At 40.8% G+C, this 21,125-nt stretch overlaps 1 protein-coding gene across 4 annotated transcripts in view; it reads left to right on the top strand.

Moving 5' to 3' along the window:
• Window positions 1-21,125, top strand: part of SORCS3 (sortilin related VPS10 domain containing receptor 3) — a 563,192-nt gene that overhangs the window by 425,387 nt on the left and 116,680 nt on the right. For all 4 annotated transcript variants that reach the window (XR_013233573.1, XM_077349660.1, XM_077349662.1 and 1 more), the window contains exons 8-11: window positions 54-143; window positions 5,227-5,406; window positions 9,584-9,730; window positions 10,958-11,060. Coding sequence is in view for 3 of the 4 variants with exons in the window: in XM_077349660.1 (XP_077205775.1) it covers window positions 54-143; window positions 5,227-5,406; window positions 9,584-9,730; window positions 10,958-11,060 (520 nt within the window). In the remaining variant the exon portion in view is untranslated. The remainder of the gene's footprint in view (window positions 1-53; window positions 144-5,226; window positions 5,407-9,583; window positions 9,731-10,957; window positions 11,061-21,125) is intronic.

The following is a 21,125-nucleotide window of genomic DNA, read 5'->3' on the forward strand; positions in this document are numbered from 1 at the left end:
AATAGTTATTCATTGTTGCTGAATAGGTATTCATATTTTGGGTATTCCTACAGGTGACTTCTGGTGGAAGAGCAAATTATTATGTGTCCTACAAAAGGGAGCCCTTCACTCAGATAAAATTACCTAAATACTCACTGCCAAAGGTAAATGTATCTCTTTATATGCAGTCTCAAGTTATTTATTTGTTGTTTTATTTTAAAAGTTAGATGTGATCAGTCTGACCGTTTATGCACTGGAGGTTTCATGCTGGGTTGCAGGCTGGAGTTTTAGTCGTGGCAGGTGGCCCCACCTCTTCCTGCACCCACACAAGGGAGCATTTGGCCCAGTGCACCTCATCTGCCCCCTATTTGTGTTCCTGCACGAGAGCTGGGGCAGTAAAGTGCCCAGTGCATAAACGGTCTCTGTCAAGTAGATCACAAAAGGGAGATCACATCTAAATTTAATTAAAGTTTAATTCAATTTAAAAACTTGGGAGCAACAAATGTTTCCCATTTCTTTTTGTCTTCATTTATATTTTGTTGTTGGTTTTAGTTCTTTGATTTGTGATGTTGATTTTATAGATTTGGCTCTGTTAAGTACATAAATTGAATGTTTTTATTATATAATGTATACAATATTTATATGTACATTATAGTTCATTCATAATGAATAGTGATAGTTTATTGATGCAGAAATAACATTGAATAGGGGTGATGTTCTCTCTCTGACATATACTCATTGAAGTTTTGTAGGTAGGTAAGCCAGGAGATAGAGCCCTTAGTTATGATCTCAGCTGGGGGCAGGATTATATGAAGATGGAGTATGTCACCCATTTTCGCTCACTCAGAGTCTCTCCCATCCTTTACATCTTCTATCATACAGGTTACAGGTAGGTCAGGCAGTCACAGTTTGTCAACAAATTTCCTTATTTTAAAATATTGGGAGAGTCATGAGCATTTTCCATATGAGGTCCTCTCTCTCTCACTCACAGAGAAATCACCAGACTGGTTATCCCTGTCCTTTTTAATAATCATCCCTCACTCAGACAGTGCACAGAATTAATGGGGCTGGGAACTCAACTATTACTTTATTCAAACACTGCCACCATTTATTAATATCCTAATATATTTTTATATATGGGTGACCATTTTAGCTTGTGTGAGTGTATGTGCATGTGTGTTTCTTTTGCTGAGGCCATATTCACACTCAATCCAATCCAGTGATCTGAAGGAGTTTCTTGATTATCAGGATTCAAGCTTTCACTTTCATCTAATGTATTTATTCATTAAGTTTGTATCCTGCCCTTTCCATGGATGGGCTCAGGGTGGTTCACAGCATAAAGACAAACAGCAAAAAAACATCATTCTCATGAAGCATCAATTAAAGCATCAAGGCAAATGTGGAGGTTCTATCTTAGTGGAAATGGCCAACGAATTTAAGGGGAGGAAAGGGTTAAACAAACAAAAATCAGCTTTTATTTATGGTTCGCACATAGCATTGGAATGAATCAGGCAGAGGTTAAAAAGTTTCTTTTCAGTTGAACTTTCGAACCATTTTTTTATTTGTCAACTCAATATGCTGCAGAAATGAAAACAAACTCTATGTGAGGGATTGTTAGGAAAGAGATTAAGACTAAAATGGCCAATATTGTGGTGCCCTTCTATCGAGCTATAGTGCGGCCTCATTTGGAATACTGTACACTGATCCGGTCATCGTATCTCCAAAAGGGCATTGCAGAACGGGAGAAAGTACAAAGGAGAGGATTCAAGATGCTGAAGGGGTTAAAGCACCTTCCTTATGAGGAAAGGCTGAAAGGTTTGGGACTTTTCAGTTTAGAAAAGCAGCAACTAGGGGATAGAGGCTTATGCATGGGTTGAAGCGAGTTAACAAAGAAATATTGCTCCCACTCCCAAAATAGTAGAGAAGATCTAATGAAGCTGATATGCTGTATGTTCAGGACATACAAAAGGAATTATTAAAATGTGGAATTTACTGCCAGAGGTGGTGATGGCCACATGAATGGATGATTTTGAAAGGGGATAAGATAGCTTCAAGGGGAATAAGTCTATCAATGGCTACTAGCCTTGGTGACTGAGGGAAACCTCCATATTCAAAGGCACTAATCCTCTGAATCCCAGAGCCAAGAGGCAACATCAGGGTAAAGCCTTGGCTTCTGTGCCCTGTGGATGACCATCCAGGAACTGGTTGGCCTCTGTGTGCGATGGCATGTGGACTAGACGGATTATGGATATGATCCAGCATGACTCTTCTTATGTTCTTATTTAGGCATTTGGAATGATTTGTTACAAGCTGACCCTTTGCCAGTCAGTGCACTCTTCCTCCACATACTTCTCAGCTAGTTTGACTCCTGCTCAATTGCATTAACAGCTTTTTCCACTGTTCTTCTGATCAACATTCAGTCAACTCCCATTGGTCATTCTTAGGGAGAGGTGGAACATAACGCTTCCATTATAGGGATGTCTTTCGTTTGTCCCATAACTTTTACAGTGATTGTATCTGAGTATCTGAGAATTCTATTTATATGATTATTATGTTCCTGTTGTTAAAAACCTTGTGAACTACTAAGAAAATGCAGCTTTCCAGTCATGGTTGAGGGAGGGAATGGCTCATCTTGTCAGATGGTAGAAGCTAAGGAAGACTCAGCAGAGGAAGACAATGGCAAGCCACCTCTGCTTCTCACTTGCCTTGAAAACCCCTCCCTAGGGTCACCATGACCCATTATGCACGGGGGGAATAGTACGCATTCGGCGTGGAATGGCGGTGACTAAAATCACCGATAATGCATGGTGCCGGCTGCAACTGGCTGCAGATTCGATCCACACTGCCGAAAAAGTCACGTTAGCAAAACGCAGAAGAAACCGCAGCTTCCCTGACGATCAGGGCCCAATCAGAAGCGGCGCCAAAGGCGCCGCATGCATAACCAGGGAGTTCCGGGTTGAGCGCCAGAGCCACAATCGAAGTGGCTGCTGGAATGCCGCGGCAGGCAGGAGGGCACCAAAGGGAACGGTACAGAAAGGCGGCTGGGGAGCCCAAAGGGGAGGGCAATCAGGGGAGCACTGCAGGCAGCGGGCCGGGGTGCAGAGGTCTGGCGGGTAACAGAGGGCAGCATGTCCCTATCTAGGGATGGCACAGAGGCCACCGCACCAATCACCCACCAATCCCCGAACCCTCCCCCAACCACAAACAACAGCACAGGCGAGGGGGTGTATGCAAACAGACAAACTTTTTAAAACAGTAAAACAGTATAAAACAGTGCAAAACAGTAATACAAACAAGTGTGAACAGCAAGACAAACTCAAAACGTGAGGGGTAAACAGTATTAAAGGAGACGAACTAGGGGACAGAGGAAACGGGGCAGCAAACAAGGGGAGGGGCAAATCGGGAGCAAACCAAGGGGACAGGAACACGCGGACACCAGAAACCCCCCCAAAGTCCAGCTTCAGGACGGCGGCATCTGTGGCGGCAGCTCACGTTGGCGCTGAGGAGGGTCTGGCAGCAGTGGAGTCGCTTGCTCCCTCCCCCTCCAATTGCTCAGTGCTTGCTCCCTCCACCTCCATGCCCATCAGACCCAGCAGGGCTGCGCCTGCGCAGGCTGCAGCCACCCTTCCTGGCGTCCACCTCCAACATGGCGCCCGCTTGCTGACACAGTGGCGCGCTCGCCTCGCTTCCCCTTGGCTCCGCATCGATGCCTCGACGCCCGCCGCTCCAGATTTTGCCGCCGTTACACCCTGTCCTGTGCATAACCGGTTTGCTTCGCGTCTTTCCCCCTCCGCATTTTCTATGTGACCCGAAATCACCGTTTTGGCGGCCGTGCATAATGGGCCCATGAGTTGACAGCACTGTAAACACACACAGATTGCGGGCTGAGCAGGGACTCCATAACTATTATGCTAAGTTTTTTTTTCCTCAGCAAAATTAGAAGGTTTATCAATCCCCTGTTGCACTCTTATGAGTGTCTAATTGAACTGTGCATGGCTTGGAAGCTCACAGGTTGGGCCAGTTGCTTTTCATCTTTGATGTATACCATTTTCTCTTTAGTCTTGTAAATGCCATGTACTTTCTTGCACTGAAGAGTATGATAGTTGGCACAGGTAAGAATGTTGTCATAACATTGTGTCCCAGTTTCTGTGCTGTTAAAAGGCATGTTCCTTGAGCTTACAATATAAATTACCTGCTCATAAATCATTACATTTAGCACACTACAACCTCCAGTTTCCTTCTTGTGTATGTCAACTCTCTTGTCCTCTACCCCCCCCCCCCATTTTCTTTCTGCTTCTATCCATCTGAAGCAGATGGGGAGTCTTCTTACTCTTCTCCTCTTCTCCCATTCCTCTTTCTTAAATATCAGTTATCTTGATATTCCATGGTGCCCCAAGTACGCCTCAGTTACTCTTAAAACAGTTTCCAAAGCACTAGAGAAGTGATAGAAGAAGAAACAACTAGGAAGGAGAGAGCTCACCTGTGGTCTACCTATCTGTATGTCTGGTACATAAGCAGGCAGACCAGCTGCTTCCAGTGGCATCATAGGGAAGTGAAGGGTGTAGGGAAGTGAAGACTCATTCTGAATAGGGCTTTTTGCTGATTTGTTTGCCAAACAGCTCAATGTTTCTGACCTCATTTCCTATCCAAACCTAAGAGAATGATCCCTCCCTTATCCAGAACCATTGTCTGTGTGGGAAGGAGAATATCTTGTTGTGATAATGCTTTGGTACAAGGACAGCTTGCTTCATTTGGTAGCCACTGTGAATCGGAACAGGATAAATGGAAACTTTTATTATTGGAGATTCTTTTCTTTTACTGAAAACTCAGGCTCTCTGCCTTGGCCATGTGAGCAAGGCTAGCTTAACAGCTGTGATTTCTGTATCTTCTGGAGGGAGGGAGGCCTTTAGGCTCCGAGGCTGTGAATCTTCCCAGAACAATAAAACTGACTTGCAAATGTATAAATAAAAAATGAAGTAGGATGAAACTCCTTCAAGGACTCTGGAATCTCTGTCCTTCTTCCCCCTCATCCACCCTGCAGCCATTTTAAAATTAAAAAACATACAAATATGGAAAGCCCTGAATATGGTAATTTATTGGCATGGTCTAATGGAAAATTGTTTAACATCACCTATAACTCATGGTCCTTCCCTAGCTGTGGCATAAGTCATTATAATTGCTTTGTGTCCCAAAGGGCAAAGAAATATAAAGATCAAGGGATAATAAGCCTTTTATCTTCCTTAACAGGACATGCACATTATCAGTACTGATGAGAATCAGGTGTTTGCAGCCGTTCAGGAATGGAATCAGAATGACACATACAACCTTTACATCTCTGACACCCACGGGATCTACTTCACCCTGGCCTTGGAGAACATTAAACGCAGCCAAGGAGTAGAGGGGAATATCATTATTGACCTTTATGAGGTATGCTTGGGGCAACCAACCCCTCATCTTGTAAGGATAAATACCACTTCCCAGTAGGAGTGCCAGGTAATTAAAAGTATTGTTGTCCATCAGCTACTATTCTTTCAGTGAACAGATTAACTTACAAGTAAAAACTGCTGCAATGAGCAAATAAAGGTGATATGTTTAAGGACATGAATTTTTTTTTTAAACTTAATATTATTTTCCAAACTCAGTCCCACTAATGAATGATCTATTCGCTGAAAGCTTATCAGAATGTGAAGGGATGTCTAAGCTGAGGTGGCAGTAGGTTGTTCTCAGCTTGGTGGAGCATAAGGCAAGATTATTTCTCACCAACACTACCAGAAATTCAAGGAATCTCTCTCTCTCTCTCTCTCTCTCTCTCTCTCTCTCTCTCTCTTTCTCTCTCTCTCTCTAGTGCAGTCTGTGGGGGGAAATAAGTGTTCTCAAACCATGTATAAAATAAAACAGGAGCGCAGTAGCATGTGTTTATAAAAGTGAATTGGAGTTATTTAGCCTGGTACCCATATACGCAATGGACATATAAATAAAGAGACTCTTTCCTCAAGTCTCTCCCTTCTACAGTTTTCAAGTGAAGAGTTGGCAATCTTGTGAATGCAATTAAATTATGTCGCATTTTCATGCACTTTTAAAACCAAACTGCTGTAATCTCTTTGTTTAGCTCAGTGGTTCTCAACCTGGGGGGGGGGTCGAGACCCCTTTGGGGGTTGAGCAACCCTTTCACAGGGGTCGTGGCAGAGCAAGTAGCTTGGCTGGGGGGGCGCCATCCACACAACAGCCTTGCGGGGTAGATAGAGATAGAGCATTTGTCTGAAGCAGCGGAAAAGAATGAAATCGGCATGGTGGGACAAGAGGCAGAACTGAACTGGGAAACCTTGGGGAAAAAACAGTTTATATACAATCATGAACAATGGATCTTAATGCTGTTGGCCAGTTTTGGTTTAATTTCTGTGAAAGAACACTTGCATAATTTTAGGGTTGGAGGTCACCACAACATGAGGAACTGTATTAAATGGTTGCAACATTAGGAAGGCTGAGAACCACTGGTGTAGCAGGTGGCCTGATTCTGATGGAACCTATGGGGGGAAATGTTGTTGGACTTTTGTTGGCCTGATTCTATAAATGTGGTCTGAGATCATGCTCATGAAATTTGAGCTGTAAAGGTTATATGAATAAATACTACTATGTGCTCCCATGAGTACATCAGAAAAGAAACTGGATCTCGCCTTCAGACTGGCCATGTTGATACTTCAGATTCTGCTCAAACTCTAGGAATTGTCATCTATAAAAGGCAGTATTCACATCCAACCAAAATGTAAATATCCAATGATTTGAGGGACTTACTTGGTCATCAGGATTCAAGTTTCTATTTCATCTAATGCATTTATTAAATTTATACTGCCCTCCCCATCGATGGGCTCAGGGAGGTTCACAGCATAAAAACACCCAACAATAAAACATCACTATCATCAAGCATCAATAAAACCTTAACAAAGCAAATGTGGAGATTCTAGCTTAGGGGAAATGGCCAAAGAATTTTAAGGGGAGAAAAGGAGCATAAGTTAGTGATGTATGTGAATTATGAAGGAGAGAATTGAGCTGTTAAGTTACTATTATGCAAAAAATAAAGGAAAAAGCAATAGTTTAGGAGTTCTGCTGCTAAAAAGGAATTCCTCTGGAGATGAGATTAAAGCCCTCTTACTGGATTCTTAAGAAGCAATTTGTTTTTTGATAGGATATTTTGTACTCACCTCCCCCGTGGATTTCAAAAAATAGGTCTCTGTCTTCACTTGGGCAATGTCAGAAGCCTTTGTAAGAAACACTTTTTATATCTGAAATTACATTCTTTTTTTTAACCATTTTGTGAGATGCTTTTCCATTTCTCTGCCAGAGAAGAGGAAAGGCAGTTGATAAGTAATTCTTCAAGATGATTGTGGTATAAATTATATCTCAGTGCTGTAGAATAAGTCAACCTGGTATGGTCTTCAGGAAAAGGAATCCTAAAAGCAGACATAGACATGTCTTCCCCGTGCCCCTAAATTCGTGTCTTTGCTGGATTTTGAGACTAACTAGAGTCAGAAAAAAACAGTTCTTAGTTTTAAGTTACTTGACATTCCCCAAACTTTTATCTAAGAAAACATTTCTGTGTGGAGGACTTGAACTTCTACATACTGGAATCCATTGGGTTGTGCTGAAGGTTTACCAGCATTCCCTGCTGTTTTAAACCACACTGGATGGGGACCTTTATGTACTGGCATGATGAGATGATATTGCAATACATCAATGCAGAATAGTACTGCTCACACCCTTCACAGCCAGCAACTACAGGGGACTATTTGGAAATTGAGAGATTAATTAGTACTTCATTTTGGTAGAATATGCATCGAACCAGAAGCTGGACTGGGAGCAGTCAGTTCAGTGTTTAGTATATAAAATATGGATTCATACTTTCCATAGCAGAGCAGGATACTTCTGTCTATTTCTTTTATGGTCATTCTCTCTTTCCCCCCCCCTCCTCATCTTGGATGGATGTTTCAGCAGGACAGAGATGGAAAAACCTAGAAATTTATAGACATGTGCATTCAGTAAAAAAAAACACTGAAAAAATACCTGCCAATCAGTTATAAAGTTTAAATGGCCAGCAGACATTTAAACTCTCCCTTTCTCTTCCCCCCGTTTCAGTGGGAAGGAACAACCTGACTAGTTGCCTTCCAAATGGTGGGAAACACTGTCCAGAAAGACAATCCATAAGGGACTTCACTTCCAGCCTGTAGGCTCTCTATAGGATCAACTTTTATCCACAGGGTCGGGAGGTGGGGAGAGACTTTTCATGATCAGCTGTTTGTCAACATATGTGTGTAGCTGTTTGGTGGGTATATAAACTGATCTCAGACCTTTTAAATGTCTAGGGAGCTTTCCCAAATATTTACCAAATTTCAGTACTATATTGGGATTGGAAGATATTGGGAAATACTGCTATTTTGGGGGTCCACTATACCTGGACTTATAGTTTACAGCACGCACCTAATCAGAAGAATTACCTAATACTTCTTGCCACAGAAATGCATTCCCTTGCCTAGTATATACTCAGGGACCAATGAGACTTATGAACTCATTCTAATATAAGATTAGGTCGGATGTATTTATTGATTGATAAAAATGATACATACTGGTGATGAAAGATCAGTGCTGTGGCCTCCCTGTGCTTTATCTTGATGTGATCAGTTGTTTGATGTTTTTCATTTTCTCCAAACAATCCCACTGACTCCTTGATGGATAACAGGAAGCAAGTTAAGTTCCATGTCGGCTGGAGGGCAAATATTGAAATGAGTCCCTTTGCTAAAAGGTTCATGACGAGTATGCATTCATTGTTTCTGTTTAAAAAAATACTTCTTTCCACATCTGCATAAGGATCTTTCTTTATAAGTTTATTCTGAAATTAATTTGAAATCATACAGTAATAGAGCAAGCCTTGAGAAAGTGCTGTGTGAGCATATTGCTCCTGCACTGAGCAGAGGGTGAACATGGAACCATACTTGAGCCTCAAGTAGTTACATATGAATTTATAGCTGATTAAGATTATGCATGAGTCCTCAGTTTTATTTTGTATTTTTCTCATGAGATCTTATTTTTTTCCACAATAAAGCCAAGGAAGACAGTTTTGAGTCCAACATTGTTAAAAGTAACTAAAACATAGAGGGTTGTCCATGAATTCTGAAAGATCTGTTGTGGTTTGCAAACATTTTGTTGTTAGGTTATCTGATCAGCCATGAATGACTGGCTTTGCCATGGGCACTAGAAGAATGTGGCCATCACCTCAAAGTTTTTGAGAAACTGTTCATAGTAATAAACATGGATTCAAAGGTTTATTTGGACTCCTCTGTTTTTGAGTCCTTCTGTGCCTCTGGATTACACCACATAAAGAGGTCAAAAGAAACTTGAGATAGGGAGCTGACTTAAAAAGGGGGAGAAAATCTTTTTTTTTTTTGCTGCCTACAAGTTTGGTTATCTGCTTTAAGCAATATTGTTGACTATTTATTAGTAGCGGCAGGTCTTTGAGATGTGTTGCAGGCTGGCTGTTCGCTACTGACTTGTTCTCTCCTTGTTCTCTCCTACTCAGCCGATGTGGTTTTTCATCTTTTGTCATTTTTCCTAGGTAGCAGGGATCAAAGGCATATTCCTAGCAAATAAGAAAGTAGAGAATCAAATTAAGACTTTCATCACCTACAACAAAGGGAGAGACTGGCGTTTGCTGGAAGCTCCAGATTCTGATTTGAGAGGAGACCCCATACACTGTCTTCTGGTCAGTCATGGAAAATTTCCAAGCTGTACTTTTACTCTCTAGTCCAATGCAAACCCTCATTGACGTATGGAATACCTTACTGAGATTTGGACTACATAGTTAGCCCCCAAATTAGCAGTGATTGCTTCTTTCTCTCTTTTGACTAACAGTGAATACCTTAAATCAATATCTGGCTTAAGGTAGTCTTTGAGCTAAAAAGGACCATTATGTCAATGCAGGTTGTATAATTGTCCTGAACATTGGAATATTCTACAATAAGATGTCTTGAGATCATAATTATTTATTTAGCTGTTTGTTCCTTTCCCATTTCAGAAGGTTTTGCATGGCTATAAACAGTTTGATTAAACAATTTGAAATGGTAATGACTGGGGAAGGCACTGGCAAACAACCCCGTATTGAGTCTGCCATGAAAACACTAGAGGGCATCACCCCAAGGGTCAGACATGCACAGGGGATACCTTTACTTTTTTTAAAAACAATTTGAATGGAATATCATTCATATAAAGGGAATACATTTCATATCATCAGACTAAATTAGATATAAATATTGTGTGTGCTAATTTCAGGTGAAACGTTCACTTGAAAAGTTGATGCAGTGCTCAGATTTCAGCAAACCTTTAAAATAGATTAATTCCAACCTTGTAAGGTAGCCACTCATGTGTTTTGCTATGCCTTTGATATCTAAAATTGCTGCATGGATAGTGAACTCATGAATGTGATATCTATTCTGCTGTTACTGGATTTCAGGATCATTTCAAATTTTTGTGGGAAGTACTAATACAGTTGTCATTTTACATATAGCTGGTATCTCAAGATATTAACTTTATAGCTCTGATCTAGCAAAGACAATCTGTGCTCGGAAATAAGCTTTTGCATATGGATTGCCTTTCTGGACAGTGTCTATATACACAGAAAGTAGTTACATTGGGGCAGAGGAAGGGATACATTTTATGACCAATTAACAGCATGGTTGGGGATGAGGCACCCTGGTTAAAAGCAGTGGGTACTGATTTCAGGAGTCTTCTTACCAAACAGTGTTATCATATCTGACAAAATGTCCTACCTTGAAGCATTATGAGCACAGAAAACGGCAGTAGGGCTTAGGGTTTTTTGGCTGGTTTCATTGCATGTTAACAGGAAATATAAATGAAACCAGCAGGGTAGTAATCTCTGAGAATTCATAATGTATTTATTGAAATTATCCTCTATTTCTTTTCAATCCTTCAGCCTTTCTGTTCCTTGCACTTGCACTTACAAATTTCAGAAAATCCTTATACTTCAGTTAGCATCTCAAGCAAAGAGACTGTTCCTGGACTTATCATTGCCACAGGTAAAGAATTTGTCCATTCCTATGCATCTACGGTTCTTGTAAAGTATCAGGTTAATCAGCTGTTTTAGTATCAGTTGCTCATAACATGTTTAGCTTGTTCAGCCAGCATAATTTTCTAGAATGTTAAAAGGTGTATCATTGAAGCATTTTAGACCTGTGATTCCACTAATGCAGATTTCCAGCACCTTGCAACTTCCATTACTAGTACTGCTTCATTTCTGATCCTGTCACTTTTGTAGATGCATGTAGACATCATTTTGCTCTGGCAGATTAAACGGTGTGCACATGTTCTCCCTACAAGGCCCCAGTTAAGAGAGGTTTTACTTCATTGCTAGATTGCACTCCACATGTGTCCTTGTTATCACATACAAACTAAAACACTCAAAGGAAGTGGTCTCTCAATGCAGAAATGGAGTGCCTTGGATACACACTGTGATCACATTCTCTAGATTTTGTCTCCAGCAACCAGAGTTTGTACAATTCTTCTAACAGATATTTTACTCAACCGAATCAGATGTTCTGATTCGTGCCCGCGTAGGACTACCCAAACAACTATGATATTGTGTATGGCTGGAAATGAGGATGAAATTGTGTGTGAATGAAAATGCAGCCATAATAATAGAGTTGTAACACTGTGTTTCATATATGATTATATTAATATGCCTATGTTGCATTTTAATGAATACTGTGGATATTGCACTGATGTGAGAAAAAGTGATCTCATTGTAAGCCATCAACCTGTATGGCTGGAAAGGTACCCCAACCTTTGACAATTTGTTAATAACAGTTGGCTGGTGGAGGAAGGTGGGGAAAATTTGCTTCCAACAGTGAAGCATCTGTGGGATCCAACCACATGTATGGTATTACACAATCATATGGTGAAGCAGGAACAAAACTAGTGGAATAGATTTCTTCTACTGTAGTAGTTGTCAATAGCAATTCCATTATGACTGGTTAGTACAATTATAAGGGGCCCAGGCCAGGAGCTCCAAGGTTTACAGAAATCCCAGGGAAGCAATATGAGAGATCCAGGTTTGCTTACAAGATTTTTAATAAAGCATCAAAACGTACAGAGAATGCAGGCTAAGCATCTATCACCTGGGCCTTGAATGTGCACACATACACAGAGCAAAGGTAGACAAAATGTGATACTTTATGTATAGCTAAAACTAGGCATATTCTGTCCCAAATACTGGTGATCCCATTAAGTAATCTTTAATTAAGCTATCCCAAACACTTGGATGAGCCAGCCATCTTGCACATGGCATCCTAGGCTTTGAAGCGAATGATTACTAACATGAGAGTGAAAAGTTCTCTTGTAAGTGGCCAAACACTGATCTCTCACTAGACTCAGGGCAGCTAAGCACCAGCATGTAACAAAGATGGAGTCATGCAGACCATAGAATGATATAGCAGTCACATGGGGTTGCATTCAGCCGTATTAATTATGGGTAGAGTGAATAGGAACAATGAGAGCTACATCTGTTTAGACACAGCAGATTTGCCAGCTTATTGTCTGTTCTATATTGCCCTGTTTCTGTTGTCAACAGCCCTTGCTTGTAAAATTGCATTGGCCCATGCACCTAAGCATCACAGTACATTTTAGAAGCTATCCTTCACAATTACTGGATGCCAGTTTGGTATACTGGGCCTCTTTTCAACTGTTCACACAATTTCAGCCTCATCCTAGAACAAGGATTTTATAACCAGAATTAAACTTTGTTGGTCTTAAAGGTGCTGCTTCACTCAAACTTGGTTCTATTGCTTCAGACCAATGTGTTAGCAGAAATTCTACTAAGGTAAAAGCTTGGATTTTCAGAATCACAGAATCATAGAGTTGGAAAGGGCAATACAGGCCATCTAGTCCAACCCCCTGCTCAACGCAGGCTCAGCCCTAAGCATCCTAAAGCATCCAAGAAAAGTGTGTATCCAACCTTTGCTTGAAGACTGCCAGTGAGGGGGAGCTCACCACCTCCTTAGGCAGCCTATTCCACTGCTGAACTACTCTGACTGTGAAATTTTTTTCCCTGATATCTAGCCTATATCGTTGTACTTGTAGTTTAAACCCATTACTGCGTGTCCTTTCCTCTGCAGCCAACGGAAACAGCCCTCCTCCAAGTGACAACCTTTCAAATGCTTAAAGAGGATTATCATGTCCCCTCTCAACCTCTTTTTCTCCAGGCTGAACATTCCCAAGTCCCTCAACCTATCTTCATAGGGCTTGGTCCCTTGGCCCCAGATCATCCTCATTGCTCTCCTCTGTACCCTTTCAATTTTATCTATGCCCTTCTTGAAGTGAGGCCTCCAGAACTGCACACAGTACTCCAGGTGTGGTCTGACCAGTGCCATATACAATGGGACTATGACATCTTGTGATTTTGATGTGATGCCCCTATTGATCCAGCCCAAAATGGCATTTACTTTTTTTTACCACTGCATCACACTGCTTTGGTATATAAATATTGTATATATTAATATATTGAAATAGGACATCTTAGAACTGCCAGTTGTACTTGGCTATGATCAGAATCAGCATGGTGGATGGAACTAGCAATCAGTCTTGTTTCCTTTGTTCCTGTGGAGTTACAAAACGTGGAAAGAAAGTACTGTCACAGTCAGCTCTTTAGGTGGTATACTGTGAGATGGTTTCTTTGAAGCAATGCCATTTCATACCCTGCTGAATCTAACATGGGCTGCTATGGAATAATGGACCCTCTCTTTAGCTCTGATTAATTCAAGGTTTTCACTGGAACCATTTGGTACCAATACAGTGTTTCTTGAATAGCAGGCTGTCCTGGAGCAACTGGCAGCTATTTTCCATGTGGGTATGTAACTCTTGGGCCATTTAAGTCCTTTAGCCTTTCATGGAAGTAGCAAAAGTGCATTCAGTAGTAGGTTAACAGCTGTTACTCAGTTCTGCACATTAAAGGGAACCAGAGAGCACTTCACCACCCATGCATTGATCCTCTGTGTTTGTCTATGAAACCTGTCTTTTGCAGATCACAGGATTCTAATGACAGCCTTTTACACTGCTAAATGCCAGCAGTGCCCAGCCCTGCTAATTAATCTGACAGCCATCACAGTCCTTTTATGCCTGCAGCTGCCTGCACTCAGTAGGCAGTCTCATCAGGGTGGTCATACTCATCCAACCCTCTGTAGAACTCACAAATGCTTAGCTTGGTGGGAGCTGTCCAAGGTACAAAAAGCTTCTTGAATGTTTGTCATTGTGGATAATTTGCATATAGAACATGGGGCATGTTCTGTAATTTCAAATAAATGCCACCTAGTTGGCATATTTATGAACATAGGAGCCTCTGTACATTATGTGCTGCCAGATGCTCAAGCCCAAGGGTATACATTCAACATGGGCAGTCAGTGGACAGGAAGAAGGACCTTTAAGACCAACAAAGATTTATTCAAGGCATGAGACAATTGAAATCAGGCAGCATATAGATCAGTAGTTTAGTGGCGCAGAGAGAAGACCAGAAGATCTTCCTCATTTGATTACCCAGTTACCCATACTGGGAAGTGGTAACAGATCTGAGAGTTTTATTTGAGTCAATAGCATCAGGCTTTCTAGTGTTTCCTAACTTGTGAGGTCAGGGGGATGGTGAGATATGCTGTAAATATTATAGCTGCAAATACTTTTAGCTTTCACCTTTGACCAGCAGCTTCTACCACTCTAGGAAGGAGAGTTAGATCTGTAGGATCCTGGTTCAAGTGTAAAATGCCAAGACACTCCAGATTCTGTGCAAAGCATTCATTCATTCATTCATTCATTCATTCATTCATTCATTCATTCATTCATTCATATTTGTACTTGTTGACCACCACTCCTGTGTCTAGCTTGCTTTTGGTGGTTTACACAAAAATCTAAAACCCCCACATAAACCCACAAAATTCTAAGATGACAGAATAAATCCCAATATCCACCCTCACCCCCATTTGTATAGCCGACAGCTTCCCAGGGGGGCGATTTCAAGCGAAATCTGGCTGAACAGGCCTTACCAATTGTGTAGATGCCATAACTGACACACTTTCAAGGCAGTTGTATAAGAACTGGTTATGCTGTGGTGGGGGAGGGGAGAACATTTTCCTGAGTGAAAGCCACATGGAATAAAATGGGTCTTAATTCTGAGATGACTGCTTAGGATTGTTCCCTAAGGAAGGGAGTCAGTCCTTGCTGAATGGCCAAGCTCCATTTGCCAATATAACTCTAAGTATCATGGACAAGAAAAGAAACCAAGCCAGATACAAGGATATCTCGCCCATAATCATTCAAGTTGTCTGCCCTCTTTTCCATCTTGTTCAGTATAACCATTCTCCTATCTAACAATGTCAGGGCAACCTTTCCTGTGCCACTCTGTATCAGTCATCACCCTTAAGCCTCAAGTTTTATTTTCAGCAACAGAAGTGTCATTACATGTTGGCAAGCTGCATCCCCTGTTCACTGATAGGAGTGTGTCAACCTCCATCTGGGCTTTAATTCTTCTGTTTCAAACAGTAAATGTCAGGAGCTCAATTAACATTTTCATTAGTGCATATTTATTGTGCACCTATTGAAGCTATTGAAGTTTGGGATTGATTCGTCCTTCTCTGCTATTTTTACAGTTAATAAACAAACTAGCTTTATTTTCCTTCTTTTTTGAACAGAACTAAACAAACATCTGCTTTAAAAGTCAGCATACCTGTAGGGAATGTGGCTTAAAAAATTATAGACAGTTATGGTCAGTTACAGTAAGTGGACATTGCATGTCATAGAACTTACTGTTAGCAAAGCAGCTCCTTCTGTAAATGCCATTTGTAGGTTATATGGAAAATTAGATTTCTGCACTCTATATATGGGCAGTATGGCTCAAATTCCACAAAAAACATCATTAGGATAGTCGACTAAAATGATATTTGCCCTGTGAAAATTTGATGATTTCTCAAAACTGGGTATGTGAGGTCCAAATCATTGGCATTGACTTAAGACAAGAGTCCAGTAGACATATGGCATCTCTGGAGTTCTAGATTTTGAAATTACAGAAAGGTTTCATCTACTTATCTTAAACACAATCTATTTCTATTAGAAATGCATGGGATAAGCTCTGCTCTCATGTTGTTCTCGGGTAATCCTGAGAGGGGCCATATAAAATCAAATAAGTAAAAAGCAGAGTAGGTTGCATTGAAGAAAAATGTTACAATCTGTTTGCAGAAATTTCTCCACTCCCAAGAGTATGCTGATGCCTGTACACTTTGAACATTGCTATACTCACAAGAAAAAGGGATCAGGGTATGGTATAAATCAGTGTCATATGCTATATACAAACCATGTATGCAGAGTTATGGTGGATTTTATTGGCTATATTTATATTTGTATTTTCTTTTCCTCTTTGTTTATGTACAAATATATAAAGGGAAACAAATTAAACTCTCCATGTCCAACAAGTTCAATTACATAAATAAAGTTCAGACACTAGAAAAAATTAATTGGCACAATTACCTGGATTAAGTATCAAAAATTGCACTATATCTGTCATTTGAATACATGCTAGTGATGATTGTACTTGCAACTATAACAATAATTATCAAATTATCAAACTGCATTCCTAAAGTGTATATCTCAGTTTTAAGAATCTACCTCTTTTTTATTTTTAATCCTTGCATATTAATGCAGTGTGACAGTGTAAATACAAATTAGTTGAACCATGTTGTTAAATAAATTTCCCCATACAGATTCTGTATTATTAAATATATCTCCACAGTGACTCCCAGTCTAAACTTAAAGCATAACTAAAAGGAGGCATCTAATCGAGGAGGTGTAAATGTAACCAACGAAGACTTTATTTTACCATTTTTTATATTAACAATTTATACTTATATAACTTATACTTATATATTTTTCTTCTGTACAACTAAGTAGGCCTCTTTTCCTAAATGTGGTGGAAATGTGGATGGCTCTAAGATTGTGTTAAGTATAAATTGTTTTATAGGTGTTATGGGACACCAAAAATGACCGTTAAAATTGTTAAAAACTATGTAAACAAATGTTGGAAAGGTGGTAACAAAGTAGGCTTCTCTTCTTAAACGTGTTGGAAACGTGAAAAAGTTTATAAGCTTTGGGCAAAAGTTCATACCATTGTGTAGTTAATGTGGGGTCTTATTTTTCCAAACGAAGACTATATTTTACTATTCTCTGTATTAATAACTTACATTGTCTCTATTCTATATTTCTATCTTTATGAAAAGAATATATAATAAAAATAAATAAATAAATTTCCCCATATTTTCCCATTTTCTGTAGTCTTCACACATAATCCTGAGAGCCAGTTTGGTGTAGTGGTTAGGAGTGCGGACTTGTAATCTGGCATGCCAGGTTCGATTCTGCGCTCCCCCACATGCAACCAGCTGGGTGACCTTGGGCTCGCCACGGCGCTGATAAAGCTGTTCTGACCGGGCAGTGATATCAGGGCTCTCTCAGCCTCACCCACCCCACAGGGTGTCTGTTGTGGGGAGAGGAATGGGAAGGCAACTGTAAGCCGCTTTTAGCCTCCTTCGGGTAGGGAAAAGCGGCATATAAGAACCAACTCTTCTTCTTCTTCTTCTTCTTCTTCTTCTTCTTACCTGCTGTATAGTAGACAAGCAGTAAATCCAATTTGTGCAAAGAACAATGGGTTCTAGAAAAGGAGCCTTTGCATCAGCACCCATTCACTGTCAAAAGCAATCTTCCTCCATTTTCTCCCCCAAGAGTGAAGATGATCTAGCAAATATGTACTGGAGGGTGGGTGGAAAAGAAAACCACAGTTGGCTTGGGCCAGCCTAGAGAGAGGAGGGGCTACAATATTTGCTGGATGGGGTGCAAGCAGCAGCCCGGGATGGAGTTACCTTGGCTTCTTGTCTCCTCCCTGCCCCAATCATGCCCTCTTCATAAAGACATGTGTTGTTGTAGGCCTTGAAATGTGTGGGTTTGAGTGTGGGCAACATGAAGTTTGAAGGGGAGGGAAAGAACCTATCCGGGCATAATGGCATTGATTTCCCTTTCCAAATCAGCCATCATCTCCTAGGGAACTGATCTCTGTCATCTGATTATCAGTTGTAGATTTTCAGATCAGACTTCATCTCACATCAGCTTGTGCAGAATACCCACATCTGGAATTCCAAAGTTCAAATCTGAAGTAGTGTGTACGTACACAAAAATTGGTATTCCAAGTGCCACTGGACTCAAATTTTGTTCTATTGCTATCTGAATTATCTACTACAGTCAGTGTGGTATAATTACAAACTGAAACTTGTTAGTCCCAGCACAAAATTCTGTTTGGCCAAATATTATAAATTGTCAAACAGAACAAATCATCAAACAGTCGGTCCTTGAGCAGCTACAGCAGATGGCTGTAATTACGACGAGTCAGTATCGCTTTCTCAAGAACAAGTCATATCAGACTAACCTTATCTCTTTTTTTTTTTTTTTGGAGAAAATAACTACCTTGCTAGATCATGGGAATGCTGTGGACATAGTTTACCTTGATTTCAGTAAGGCTTTTGATAAGGTTCCACATGCTATTATTATTGGCAGGTTGGTAAAATGCAGTATGGATCGAGAACTGGTTGACAAATAATACCCAAATGATGCTTGTAAATAGTTCATCATCTTCTTAGAGAGGAGTGATAAGTGGAGTGCCTCAAAGATCTGTCCTGGCCCCTGTGTTGCTCAACATATTCATAAATGATTTGGATGAAGAAATAGAGGAGGTGCTTATTAAATTTGCAGATGATACTAAACTGGGAGGGGTAATAAACACATCAGAAGACAGAATCAGGATACAGGATAATCTTGACAGGCTGGAAAACTAAAATGAATTTTAATGGTGAAAAATGTAAAGTTTTTAATTTAAGTATGAAAAATCAAATACTTCATTATAAGATGGGTGAGACTTGTCTTGGCAGTAGTACGGAGACAGCAATGTGACTCAGTGGCTAAAAAGGCAAATGGAATTTTGGGCTGTATAGTGTCCAGATCACATGAGGTAATGTTACTGCTTTACTCCACTCTGGTAAGACTTCACTTGGAGTACTGTGTTCAGTTTTGGACACCACAGCTGAAGAAAGATGTAGAGAGCGTGTCCAGAGGAGGGCTATGAAGATTGTGAGGGATTTGGAGATGAAGTCTTATGAGGAAAGGTTGAGGGAGCTTGGTCTGTTTAGCCTGGAGAGAAGGTGACCAAGAGCTGATATGATAACCATCTTCAAATACTTGAAGGGCTGCCCTATAGAAGATGGAGAATAGTTGTTTTCTGTTTCCTCAGAAGGTCAGACCAGAAACAATGTGTTTAAATTAATTCAAAATAATTTTCGGCTAGACATCCGGAAGAAGTTACTGACAGAGCGGTTCCTCAAAGAAACAGGTTTCCTTGAGAGGTGGCGAGTTCTCCTTCTCGGGAAGTATTAAATATAAGGCTAGATAGTCATTTGATAGCAATGCTGATTCAGATTGTGAGTGGGTGGACAGGAAGAGATGTGCCAGTGTTTGTCTCTTGTGGCCCTTCCTTGCATACCCAGGGAATTGCTAATTGCCACTGTGGAATGGTAGGTGAATTTCCTCGAGGTTAGGCTGGATTCTGGGGATTTTTGGTGGAGAGGGGGTCAGTTGGGCATGATATTTGGGTCACTGTGGGTAGGCAGGTAGGTGTGAATTCCTGCACTGTGCAGGGAGTTGGACTAGATGATCCTGGAGGTACCTTCCAACTCTATGATTCTACCTATCAGAGGTGGGGTGAAGATAAAAGGGGGATAATATAACCTTTCTGACCTGGAAAGCCTAGGTTTGCCTGATCTTGTTGGATCTTAGAAGCTAAGCAGGTTGGCCCAGGTCAGTATTTGAATGGGAGACCACCAAGGAAGTCCAAGGTTACTACACAAAGGTAGGCAATGGCAAACTACCTCTGAATGTCTATTGAAAACCCTATTGAGATGCCATCAGCTGGCTGTAACTTGACAATGGGGTGGAGGAAGTAACCTGATGTAACTCCTGCTAGAACAGGAAAGTAAAAATTAGTATTTATTGAAAACATAAAAACATTTAAAAGTTTAATAAATTTCTGTTCACTGAGCTGCAGACAATTTGCAGAAACACTTCTATTACTTTAAAACACAGCAAAGTCCACAACCCATTTAAACAAATTTATTTTTTTAAAGGAGCTGTAACTTATAGGATTTCCACTGTGGTCTCTGTTATGATATGGTCTCTGTGGTCTCTGTTCCTGTTTGCAGCAGGAAACACCTAGTGTTTATATTAGTCAAGTCAAATTTTATTGCACTAGGCCATAGGACATTGCAAGATCAGATAACAATAAAATTATTCAAATCAAACTCAGATCTGTCACGGTTATCACTTAACCAGAATAAAAATTTCACTGAACCCATACATTCTGCTCATTAGCCCACAGTATTTGTGTTTGTAAAAGATAGTAGTGAAAGAATAATTACGGCAGGAAAATTTATATACTGCCATATAGAGGATGGAGCAGAGTTGTTTTCTCTTGCCCTGGAGGAGCAGAACCAATGGGATGAAATTAATTCAAAAGAAATTCCGTCTCAACATCCGGGAGACTTTCCTGTCAGTTAAAGTGGTTTCTCAGTGGAACAGACTTCCTCGGGAGCTGGTGGCTGGATAGCCATCTGATGGAGAGGCTGATTCTGTGAAGGCTCAAGGGGGTGGCAGATTACAGTGGATGAGCATAGGGTTGTGAGTGTCCTGCATAGTGGGACTAGATGACCCAGTTGGACTAGATGACCCATGAGGTTGTTCCAACTCTATGATTCTATGATAAGCTTTCAAGATGCCTAACAGCAACAGCTGTTCATTGGCCAATATAGTATTGCATGCTTTTCTTCAAAGGTATGGCTGAGCAAAGTTCTCTCTCGCTTGTTTCCATCCCTCCTGCCTCCTGGACCTAGGGCAGCACTTTCCCTGATGTACACCACCTCTTTTGCCTTTCACCCTTGGACAGGTATCTGTCCTTCCTTTTGTCTCTCCAACTATCCCCAACTGGTCCCCATCACTCTTTCTCTGAGATGGACAACTGC

Source organism: Paroedura picta, chromosome 8 (genome assembly GCF_049243985.1).
Source record: "Paroedura picta isolate Pp20150507F chromosome 8, Ppicta_v3.0, whole genome shotgun sequence".
NCBI lineage: Eukaryota > Metazoa > Chordata > Lepidosauria > Squamata > Gekkonidae > Paroedura > Paroedura picta.